The sequence below is a fragment of the Ptychodera flava genome, chromosome 15 (assembly GCF_041260155.1).
Source record: "Ptychodera flava strain L36383 chromosome 15, AS_Pfla_20210202, whole genome shotgun sequence".
NCBI lineage: Eukaryota > Metazoa > Hemichordata > Enteropneusta > Ptychoderidae > Ptychodera > Ptychodera flava.
The window spans coordinates 20,837,844-20,850,964 of NC_091942.1; the positions used below are offsets into that span (position 1 = coordinate 20,837,844).

The window sequence follows — 13,121 nt, forward strand, 5'->3', positions numbered from 1 at the left end:
GCAGAATGTGGTTATGGTGAAAGCGAGTCTTTCGAAGAAAGTACTATTGCGTATGCCTTAACTCTTACAGGTGCATTCGTAAGTGGTGTTGGGTATAGTCCACTGCTGACATTGGGAACGGCATACGTCGATGATCACGCTCCGCATAGAAGTGCAGCTCTCTATCTAGGCAAGTATGGCGCCACCCTCTCTTCATTGTTCTTTTGATTTTCATACCTTTCATCTGGATCATCCTTGGTTCTGAACCCTCGAACTTGACCACACATTGTAAGTGGTGTTTCAGTTTCAAGTTTACAGAACATTTTTACTTTTGAATTGTATATACATCTGAATATTTTCTGTTATCAGTGTGCAGAATTAACAGATTTACTTATCTGGAAAGAGGTAACTATACAGCAGGGCAGAAGCTTCTTACGCCAAGAGAAACAAATGCTTGCGCCTCTAATAGTGTTGAGGGACATAGTGTTGAGCTTGTCAACCAAGCCTGTATATGTGAAGACTTGCATTGTTATATCTTGAGGAGTGAATTCTGGCCCGGACCTAAATTTATCCCAATGTAAACAATAACCGAGCACTCTAAACTTACAGATGTTGTGTTGACAAGCTAAACAGTGGTTGTGTCAGCATGTTTTCGGGTGGAACAAAAACCTGTGTTGGACATTCAAAACAAAATTAGTGAAAAATCATCAAAAGTTACGGCTGCTAGCCCTTTAAAATCCCGGAATTAAAGCTGAGGATGGGAGCCCTCGGATGGCGAGTCGTGACGACAGCTTGAGCACGGGACACTGCCAGCCTTTTGGCTTACAGCACTCATTGTATTACTCAACAACAAACGCTATATCTTTGATGTAAATTGATGGGTCGCTATCCGAACACGCAATTGAAGGTTGTAGTTGATATGAAAAACAACAATAGCAAACGAATGACCAAAAATGATTTTTGTCTATAATGTAAGTCCACTTCCTACTGGCGTATACAAACCAACAGTTGTAGTTTCCTAGATTCATAGTTGCGACACCAAGTTTTAATGTTTCGTTTAACGTGCATACTCTGTCTCCGTAGAAGTTCCTAAAACAATGATGACAGCATCACCACCTCAACAAGTATGATTGACTGATCAAGAATCCCATTTTTTATTCGTCTGAAACAGGCATAATCTACATGATGTGGGGGTTAGGGCCAATCACCGGCAACCTTATAGCCGCCGCCTGTCTACTCGTGTACGTAGATTTCAACAGAGTAGACGATTCGAGCATCGAGCTGACTCCCTCTGACAGAGAATGGCTCGGTGCATGGTGGGTAGGGACGTTTGTAGGTACTTGGATCTTGATGGTGGTTGCCCTGCCTTACTTCTTCATTCCTAAAACACTGGAGACAAAAGAAGATAATGGAAAACGTGAGATGACATTCCACCTGTCAACGGATCCAGAACAGAAGTTTTCCTTTGGGCCACTAGGTAATTTAGTATATACTGGATTCGAAACGCTCATGAAAGCAGTGGTAATGAAAAGAAAATTAGACACAAAGTCGCTATCTTTTCAAATCATTCCGGTCATTTTTGTTTCATATGAGCGACCATTTCTTACTTTTCTGTTCACTGAAATATGCGACATTGTCAGTCATCAGATCTCTCTCTGTCTCTCTCTGTTTCTCTGTCTCTTTCTCTCTCCCCCTCTCTCTCTGCTTGTAAGTATAAAAATAAATGGTTAAAATACATAACTTATGATGGCATGCATACAAGAAATTATGTCATCAGCATCTTGTGATAGTATATACGCAAGATATGAGTAGAACTCCGATGATTAATGATTTCAACCAACAAAACAACAAAAGAAACTTCTCGCTCGTAGCAAAAATATCCGAAATCTGAAAGAAAGCCATTTTGCTTCTTTAGCTAATCCCAAGTTTTAATGAGACTACAGGCTTATTTATTCCGTCCGAGTGGTTCCAAAAACCCCATTGCTTAAGTTTACCTCAATTTTTGCTGTAACAGTTCCTGATAAAATTTCATCGCTGAACTGCTTTTCGATGGGGATGCCGATAAAAGGGGCAGAAAACGTTTCCCGTTTTGCAGAACACCTTTCCGAAATAAGAATTTTGATATGATCGTAGCCTCTTAAGGTAGAATGCGTCTTAGGGTCAGATATCGGACCTCTCAAATTTTCACCATTTTTACCTCACCCTCCAAAATGAACCCCCAGAAAACAGGGGTTCATTTTGGAGGAAAAGCAGTGAATAAGGTATTCACCGGCTTAGTTTTGTAAAAATCGGGAGGTCTATTTTCCCCGTAGTAATGACGGCCATTTCGAATTTCAAATCTCGGTAAATCTTCGGTAATTTGCTTCTCTGGTACAAACTTTGCACGTTGGCCTCTAATTGTTCTTCTTGGTTTTGAAAAGTAAATGCCGAAAGTTTAATTGTGGAAGTTTGAGCATTTTCGAGGCTCGAATCACCCTGTAAATAGAACATGATGAATTTAATGTAACATCCCTCTATGCAAAATAACACATACGTCTACCATGTCTTTCAGGGTTCTTTAAGGCGACGTGCAGACTACTGAAAAACCCTCTCTATATACTCCCGACGCTTGGCTATGCGTTTGATCTGTCAACTACATTCGGCATCCTTCCATTCATTCCAAAGTATTTCGAAGAACAGTTTGGGCTAAATCCGACGGCAGCTAACATTTACACAGGTAAGAGATTCATATCGCCCTCATAGCTAGACTCATCGACAGGTTTAAGTTTTTGGTGCTCAGATATTGCATATAGAAACGTGACGAGGAATTTTGCATTGTTTCGGAGAAACTGTTAAATCGTCAATACTAGCCTTCTAATGTTTACATCATGCGCTGAAACATTGTCTCAGACGCACGGATTTGATATGACGACCAAACTATTTCAAGGTCAATTGAAGTTCACTGCAAGAACACCTTTAGTGACTACTTGCACACTCAAGTAAGTTAATGCATGGGTGTTTGTACCCATCAAGCCCAAAAGTAGGAAAATGATCAATTATCTTTAAAAACCACCAGATTTGATTGATATTTGGCCTAATTATTGGAATTATTAAATTCTTTAAAAAAATGTCTGCCTAAATCTTGACGAGTTGAGTCACGTGACCAAATCTGATATTTTCCCGCCAAAATTTACGTCTTTATTAATTTTAATATTCCAACCGTAAACTGTTAAATTTTCTTGATTTTCTTTGCACTTTTGGAAACGACATTTATCATATTCTTTCAAAAATACATGGCACTCTTGAAACTCTATCTATACTTCTTTCTGATATTCAAAATATTCATGTAAAACGTCAAAAATATTGTATTTGTTGTTTTTTGTGAAGAAATAATATTCAAAATTCAATAATTTTGCATCTGCCACTAGTTCTAACACCAGTTGCAATCCCATTTTACATTAATTGGTCATAATATTTTAAATATTTTAATGTTTAACGGTTGGAATATTCAGTTATTTGCAATATACAATTTTGGCGGGAAAATAACAGATTATGGTCATGTGACCTGACTTGGGTAATATATTATGATAAATTTCAGCTTAATCAAATGCGAAACATATTTTTGGCAATTTTCACAATTTTCTGACCAGGTCTGATTAAAAAGTATGTTCAAACTGATTTTACATGTATGCAAGCCTATGCCCATGCATTAACATACCTGAGCATGCAATTTGTACGCTGTTTCTCAGGTACACGTTAAAAGAATTAGTATGCACGCTCGTGTATTCGCCGAATTCTGCCATTCACGAAGTTTGTGTGTGTGTGTGTGAGAGAGAGAGAGAGAGAGAGAGAGAGAGAGAGAGAGAGAGAGAGAGAGAGAGAGAGAGAGGGAGAGGGAGAGAGGGGGTGGGGTGGGTTTTGGAAACCAACACTAGAAAGAGACTAAATCTCATCTGACTACAGGCTTATTTAGTTAGTTTTTCTCTTTCAGGAATCTTTGCATCTTTGCCTTATGGACTTGGAATGATCGTTGGAGGCTACATGATAAAGAGATTGAACATGCAAACGCTTGGTATGTCTAAGTTTATGGTGTTCGTTGTCGCGGTCGGTACAATATTGTGCGCTGCTTTTTATCCCCTGACATGTGGAGATACATACGTAGCTGGCATGGGGTAAGTTGTACAAGCGATACCTTTGATTTATGTTTGCTACAGTTTTGTAAGTTTGTATGTGTTGGTGGTCGCCTCAAAGGTTGTAATCGCATTATTGCCAACGAACGTCCATCTCAGTTGGTATATATCATACACACGAATCTTGTGCGAAAGCCCTGATGACAAAATAAATACGCTGTTCCCTGGAATAGCCGCCTTAACTTTTGATAGCCCATATGGAAAATAAAGCCGTCGCGGCGAGCAGCTGTGTCCAGAAAAACACGGAGACGACTTCCAGCGCAATAACTATAATTTGAAGCGTGCTTTATTATTTTACAGTGCAGGGCAAGTATCCTTGATTATTACTGTGAAATAAGTAAGATCTCATTTTAATAGAGTGTTGTCAGGCCATGTGTAAAAATGTCGGGGCACTAGCTAAAACATAGAATCCAAAACATAGAAGCCAAAACATATATAGAATCAAACTAAAATGAAAAGCTCCAACTTTATCCTCCAACTTCAGAAAGTGAAGGGATAACAGTTGCATACTTATGCTTTTTCAGTACTTTCATATTGTATTTTGTTTTACATTTTCATATCAACTCCCAAGAGCATGCGTAACTGCTAGGCATTCACTTTCTGAAATCTACCTATATATGTATGTGTGCATCATTACTTCTTGACAACTGAATTCAAATCATCAATATCGATGTGTGTATGTCCAGAAGTAGCGGAAACTAACTGAGCTAAATTCTTGTTATTGGCAAATGTTCAGCCTGTCCAACCCTGCCGTTACAGTAGGAAACAAAAGAGTTGTAGTCAAAATATGATGGTGGATGAGTGATCTGAGTAGACAATAAAACTAAAAATAGAACAATAATACTTAAAACGCACTCAACAAAAGTTACATAGGGACGTACACAATGAAACAAGCGTACCGCAAGCGAAACGTGGTGCTTGTATATCACGGTCCCTCCGCACTGTGTTACCTTAAAATGCATTAAATTTCATAAATATGTAATATTAACCATAACTGTAATAAAATCAATCACAAAGCAGTCAACCATTAATATACCAACTGGGAACCGCAAACATAACACAAAAATTAACAATAAATATTATAAAACGCAACTATAAATGCAATAAACTTGAATATGATAATTGTTTCTCAATGCCCTAAGTAAATAATAAACTTGATTAAGACTAGTGTAATGTTATTGCATAACTTTAGTGAAACTGGGTTTTCTTTCCAAAACACAGAATATAATACACTTAAAACTATAAAAAAAAACCCAGCAAGATACCAATCAAACCGTTAGATAAAGTGGAACAGCAGTTCTAGACATTTATGGTTAAATAATATGGAAGCGTCAACATTTCTCGTCAACCAGTGATACCATACGTTTACAACAGACGACACAGAACAAACAACACAGAAAAATACAACCTTATAAGAAAAACGTTCGATGCATAACATATGTTGACGAGAACATATATCTATATTTCAATCTAGTAAACACAATACGAAAACTATCTTTTACACAGTAGAACAAAATCAAACATGACCTTACCTTCCCCAGTGAACTTCAAGAGGGACAACATAGTAATACATACAATCTATCAGTTATTCCACACAATTTATCCAATGAAGATGGATTTTAGGCAAGTGATAGAGAAGGTATGGCACACTTTCGAAACATATCGATAAAAGGATTGTAGTGTTATACAGACTCTCCACTCTGGAGTAGAGTCTGCACTGACACACAGATCACAGCTGTGTCTCGGCGTGACTAATCAGTTCTATACATAAAACTGCGAAAAGTACAATACACTGAAAAATACACAAAATTCACTAGCGCAAACAACCAAATTATGAATATATGATAAATTTTAACGGCTAATTCTTCAACTGCGATAAGTATATAGATTTATTGCATTTATGGTTAAGTAAATTACATCCATGAGTGTATCTTTTATTACATTAATGGTTATTATTTATTACATTTATAGTTGATTTTCAAACATATATGGGCGCAATTACATTTATGGGCGCATTTTATTACAATTATGGTTGATGTTACATTTATTGAGATTATTACATTTATGGACATTACAGGCCATGCTTGAATACGAAAAACTTTTGAAATTGGTTGTTGCTACGTATCTGACGATCGCGTGAATGTGTGAAACTTGAGCAATACACCCAAATGCTTGATATGTTGTCATTTCATTGTAATATTGACCGAACACTGTCCCCTCGGAGCAGGTATAATCAAGGTTTGTTGACACACACACACACACACACACGCACACACACACACACACACACACACACTATTATATACACATACACACACACATTTGTCTGAAAATTATTTGGTATGAATAGGGCAAAACATCGACCACCGCCATTGAACAATATTTATGTCTAGCTTAAACGTATATCCGTCGACTTGCAGGCATTTGTATATGATATTAGGGTCGTTCATTTTTTGCTTTGGGAGGAAATCAATGCCGGCGAACACTCACGTTTATGTTTTTGACACCAGACTTAACGATCTTATAACACTGGTGAAATTATGTTCTCTCTGTCTGTCTCTGTCTGTCTCTCTCTCAGCAGAGAGAGAGAGAGAGAGAGAGAGAGAGAGAGAGAGAGAGAGAGAGAGAGAGAGAGAGAGAGAGAGAGAGAGAGAGAATATTTAATAGGTATATAGATATTACTACCTTTCTTCTCCAGAAAAGACGGTATAGAGAAGACCCAGCTATGCAACGTAGACTGCGGTTGTTCAGTTGATGTATTTGAGCCAGTCTGTGGTTCTGATGGAAATACCTACGCTTCGCCTTGCCATGCTGGGTGCAATGAGTCAGTGACCAACCAAGACATCGTAAGTTACAAGATTTTAACTTAGCACGGAGTAACCATCTTATTTGAACAATCACAGTCATTATTTTATATAAAAATACGTGATGAGTAGCCAAATCTATCAAAATATGTCTATACAAGTACAGCTCACAGGCATAACATCCTATGAGCTGATGGAGCCATTCCAGATAATGATTGTGTCATCAAAGAAATTTAACTAGTTTTCAAAATAAAAAGAATGTAAACGGTATTCTACAATCGCTGCAAACAAGGACATCGAATGATCAGCAAATATTATATTTTATGACAAACGACGGAGGACAAACAATACTGTAACCATAGGGAATTGCAACAAAGTCAGTCCCCAGGGGTAGGGGTGTCTTGTCTAAGGACAGGGTTCTTCCTGCTATGGTTTATTTTATTTTAATATGTTTTACTATGATATATATTGCCAATAAAGAGTTATATTACCAACCTTTCTTTGCAGCTTTGGTGTCTTTGTCTTATGTTAGCGCTGGTTTTGTAACGATTTCTTTTTTCGTATTTACGTCCTTTGACAATCTTTAGCGAAGTTTTGTCATAATGTTGCGTCTATTATCTTACCAGTTTGATTGCGTAATTCGCTAAGGCAAGCAAGGGTAGTAATTTAGTCTACCGGTATTATCTGAGGAGTTTGAGTGCCTAATTTGCCAAAGTAAACGAGGTAAATTACTAATCTGTGGACGCAGTCACCAGATTATCACCGGATTAACTTTGACAGAGTCAACAACGTACGCACCAGTCTTCAGTTATACCTTGCTGGTGCGTTCGTTGTTGACTTTGTCAAAGTTAATCCGGTGATAATCTGATGAGAGCGTCCACAGATTAGTAATTTACCCTTGGTTACTTTGGCTAATTAGGCACTCAAACTCATCAGATAATAGACGCAGCATGTTGATAAAACGTATACGCAAGATTGTCAAGGGCAGTGCTAAGCTAAGACCGAAACACCAAAGGCTGGTAGAATATATCTTTATTAGCGATACAACGAAACACCTACCCACCCTTGGGGACGGACATGTAGACAACCCCCTGTGCTGTAACATCTAGTTCCATGAAGTTTGGGTTGAGGTCGTAACTTGCATGGTCTGTCCAGCATGGTTGTCTTCTGATTTGATACAGAAGCTCTGTACATGAGAGACGATACTGATGTATGAAGAATTATACTCAGTGCGCCAAGAATGAAAATGTTAGGAAAGCGGTTATAAAAACTGTTTCCCTTTCGTCATTTGAAGCGAAACTGTTGAGTCGCATACACTTCTTTCGACAGTTTTCTGACTCCGGCGTTTTGCCGAGAACTTTACATAGTACACCTAATACGAAGTGGACGCCATTATAATAGATGTTTGTCAGGTCTCTTGTGACTTTTCCCCGTGGAATTACTCGACGTACATCTGGCAGACATCAAATCACCTTGCGACCACTGATATGACTTGACACTACATGCTTCTGTTATAATCACGTTAGATAACCGTTCAAATAAAAACAAGTATAGGTAAATTCCGATTAAAAAGGCCTATATGTTTGGACATTGCATGTTCCTAAGAACTACATGCATCCCGTCATCACTGCACATTAATTTATTTACAGCCAGTTTATTCAACGATAAAACTCTGCAAAAATACATAACACCCCGTTCGGGCTTGCGTTATCGTACGGCATCTCTTTTGAATTTATGCCTTAATAAATTCTTCGAGGAATAGCAAAGTTTAATCTCTTTGATCTTGTAATTTTACTATTTTTCTCGTGTTATGATTTTAATTGTAAAATTAAAGCATTTCAACTCAAGATTTGTTTATTCAAGTCCTGCTACCTTGTAGGAGGATTCTCTCAGGGTCTTCAGTGCAGTAGACTCCGTTCTTATACACCAGTCTTGGCATTAGGTCTTCGATCAAACGACCATAATGTCGATCTTTTTGTTTGAAGTGCGTTTTTACTGTGTGTCAGTGATGGCGGTTTGTCTTAGAAATTGGTGTAGATTTTCCCTCCCAATTATGCTACTGTGACAGTAAGCGGTTTTTTCCTCCTATCACTGTTCCAACAGTCTTCATACGACTATACATCGTGTAGCTGCATACAAGATTTGATGATGGCGTCTGACGGAATGTGTCAGGGAGCTTCTACCTGCTCGCTCTTCTACGTCTTTCTGGTCTTCATGTTCCTCTTTGCCTTGTTCAGCTCTCTCAGAGAAATCCCTTCAACGATGCTGGTTATGAGGTAAGAACGCTGGGTGCCGGGGCTGGGTGTACCAATATTTACTATTGTAAGTTTATCACTACTTCTAATATACCGTCATATATTGGACTGTCGATTAAATCGCATCAGAACTTACAAGAAAATATTGAGCTATTCAAGATCTGCGGCCACATTGGATCGTATCGTGAAATAAATTGAGGTTCATATATTGCCACAATACTTTATCTGTGTACCAACATTGAACAAAATCGGTTCTGGGATAGTTGAGTTATGGTTTAAAAACATGAAAGATTTGCAACAAAATGGCCGCCCGGCGGCCATATTGGATCGTATCGCGAAATAAATTGACGTGCATCTGTATGCCACAGTACTTTATCCTTGCACACGTGCACAGTTTGAAAAAAAATCAGCCCAGGGATGACAGAGAAACAGCTACTGACGGACGGACGGACGAAGGGGACCCAATCTACAAGTCCCCACCGGGCTGCGTCCGCGGGGACTAACAAAGCAAAAAAAAAGAAAAGAAAAATAAAAGAAAAGAAATCGTGTAATTCGTATCATTCACCCTAATTCAGGTCTGTCGGCGAGAAGGAAAAGTCATTCGCTCTTGGCGTGAGATTCCTGTTGGTGCGTATCTTCGGTGAGTAGACTTGGTTTCTTATAACTTTGTTGCAACGATAGATTTCCCTTCCAGTTTTTACTGGTATCGAATGATTTAGTCAATGCAGACTGTCCGAGTCGCAGTAAAAGCCTATCGGTAACTGTTCTAGGATTAACATTGAGGATTGCTGATAAACGACTGAGTTGTGATTTGTATGGATTGGGTATGGTCGGTTCAAATCAACGGTGAAATTTGGATGACACTGGTGTAATGATATTATTCGGCTTACGTTTAATCTTACAGGCGTCATTCCCCTGCCAATTCTATATGGTGTAGTTATTGACATGTCCTGTTCCCTGTGGAGGACCTACTGTGATGGCGCCATTCGCGGAGCTTGTTCGGTGTATGATAACCACGCCTTTCGACGAAATTTCGTTCTCCTGACAGTAGGCATTAAGCTGTTGGCTCTGATAATGTTTATTATCCTGTTTGTTCTGTGGAAGAGAAAATGGAATGACGCAGAAAATCGACCTCAAGGGAAAGGCGATCTGAGCTCCGGAAAGACCAATGAAGTCTTCGCAAACGATGCAATTCGTGAAGACCAGAAAGATGGCCGTGTTCAACAGCAGATCAACGGTGGTTTTCTTGTTGAAGACAACCAGGATTCTGATTTATCGTCCAAGGACAGCAAATTTGATGACACCTATTTGTAACAGAAATGCATGAATTTAGTCACGTTGCATGCGAACTGAGTGACTTGACATGCTCTCATTGACGTGGTTTATGAAATTGTTGTATCAATTTGCTCTTTCGGGGAAAAAAAACGAACAAAAACAAACAAAAAAAGTGACCCAGCAATTCTCGTTTTTGTGACCCAAGATATATCATTCTTTCTCGATTTTCTCTCTATTCTTTGTTTTATACTTTGTCTGTCACTTCCTAATGACAATGGAATTCGAATACGTAACGTAATCGAGGTAAAGTATCAGTTTTATGACGAAAGAGGGGTATGGCGTACAGGCCGGGTTTTTTTTGTATTTTTGTGGGCGGCGCTTATCGTGCATATTTAGTGGGACAATGTGGTGGCTTCATATTCTGATGATAAACACTAGAGGTCAGGTATTGCTTACATATTATAAAGCAACTTCTTTCATCGTTCACAAACTTGTGAATACAATTGTCAATGATGTATTAGACATTCTATTCTGGCTACAGTTGCCAGTACATCACCCTGTTCACCCAACATAAATGTTTAAGCATCAAACGTTTTAGTTTACTTGTATTTGGTGGCAAAATGAAGCATCGTCCGCTTATGTTGATCAGGGATATCAAAGTACAAGCGTATCAATACTGTTGCGAGGGCAGGATTCGATCATGTCTGCACTGATCCACTGCATTAAATTAGTACGTGCCTCAAAAGTGAAAGATAAAAACTTTTGCTAAATTTTTTCAAATGGAATATACATAGGGGCTAGGCTGCGTTCACAATAAATGTGGGGGGGGGGCTGGAGGAATCGCGATTTAAATCGTATTTTCTTTTCAAACCCCCTCAGTACCCTCAAAAATTCTCATGCTCCCTTTCTATATGATCAAAATGTTTCAAGTCCACCTCCCAAAACTGTCATAAAGCCGCATATTTATATATTAGGAATGAATGAAGAGTAAAAATGAACATGTATTGCGTAGTTCTACTCGAAGATTTCGACTACCTCTTATGAGTGGGTTGTAGAGCCATATTCCTAAGGCAAGTTCTTAAATTGATTAATTTTCAAATGCATCAGTCGACTTTTTAGATTGATCAGTCGAAGCCAACTTCAGTTTATGCACCTCTTGCCAGGTCAATGGCACCAGTTGAAAAGCACACAAAATGATAGTGAATTTCTGGCTACATTTTGCCAAATCGTGAAAAACTGAGCACAGTGACCTAACAATTTTTTCCAAAGTACAAGACATATACCACTTAGATGCTACTTATAAATATTTTACAAAATTGACAAAACTGGAAGATTAAAATGTTCCATCAAATTAAAGATTCAATCTCAGAAATTTTGTGTGTAATTTTGTGTAAATTTGGTAAAAAATAAATGATTAGAGCTTTACTCAGTTTGTTAAATGTTTTACTCTTATGTTATTAGTGGGACAGATTGACATTACAGATACTTTCTTTTTTTTCTAATTATCGTGCATGGGGTTTTCCTCAGTCATTTTTGTCGATTTGACAGTCATTTTTGTCGATTTGTTGCTATCAACTTTACATGTGGTATATTTCCATACATTGGTTTTGCGTAACGAATCCCCAAATTTTCTACATCTTCTTCATCTGCGACACCTAATGATGCTCATAGCGATAGAACGTTAACTGTAGATACCAAACGTAAATCCATAACGTTGCTCTGCTTATCCGTCCCAGCTTTCCGGGCACACACGTGTATGATATGCCTATGTGTGCCATGAGCGCGTACGAGTGTGCACGTTATGTCAAAGTCTTATGTTCGCGTTCATTTAGGACTAGCTTTGACTGTGGTGTTCGACCATCTATCTTGGAGGTATCAGTGAAAGTGTTCCATGGCTGGACCAACACTTCTTATAATTGGGGGATGGGTGTAAAAATCCTGTAACTAACGATTCCGATTTTTTTCTTCAAATGAATAGTCTTGTCTTCCTTTCACACTATTTACGAAAATTATTCTAATAAAAAATCAGGTCTCAGGTAAATTGTCACTGAACTGAATTTTGTTGTAAACACGATTGGAACTAATATGGGGCAGTTGGATAGTGAAGTAATCTCGGTTTGATCTGCAAATGTAAGGTCATCTGCTTTTCCTTTAAGTTGGGTTTGTAATATTGCAACATTCAGCTATAGAGCACCTAACGCTTGATATTTGAAAAATATGAAGATTCAATTGTCCCATATTAGTTCCAATCGTGTTTGTAGCAGTTGTTGAAAACTTTATGACATCCTAGCGAAGTAGAATAGGAGATTAGTTAGAGACCTGCCTCGCGGTTACCCGCATCACTGAGCACACAACTTTTTATGACCTTAGAGGCAGGGGTCGTGTCTGGTCACTATGACCGGTCACCGTGGTGCATCTCGATTAGTCAGAAACGGTCCATGTGTGTGAACTTCGCGTACAAAAAGTCACATTTACACCGACAGATGTAGATGATATGGTAACAAAAGTACGAACAGAAACATCACGTGTGCGAACATACACGAAACATGGAATATAATAGAAAAAGTAAAGTTTGAGGTTAGGGATCACAAATGTAGTTTAATGAGCTGCAACCACTTCAGAGTAGAGAATTGCCCAGT

At 38.4% G+C, this 13,121-nt stretch overlaps 1 protein-coding gene across 1 annotated transcript; it reads left to right on the plus strand.

Moving 5' to 3' along the window:
* Positions 1-1,161: 1,161 nt before the first annotated feature.
* Positions 1,162-10,521, plus strand: LOC139152277 (solute carrier organic anion transporter family member 2A1-like). The gene is made up of 7 exons (XM_070725419.1): positions 1,162-1,456; positions 2,531-2,695; positions 3,950-4,130; positions 6,847-6,994; positions 9,056-9,228; positions 9,783-9,847; positions 10,112-10,521. Exons 1-7 carry the CDS (start codon positions 1,162-1,164, stop codon positions 10,519-10,521), a joined length of 1,437 nt encoding a protein of 478 aa, XP_070581520.1.
* Positions 10,522-13,121: the final 2,600 nt, after the last annotated feature.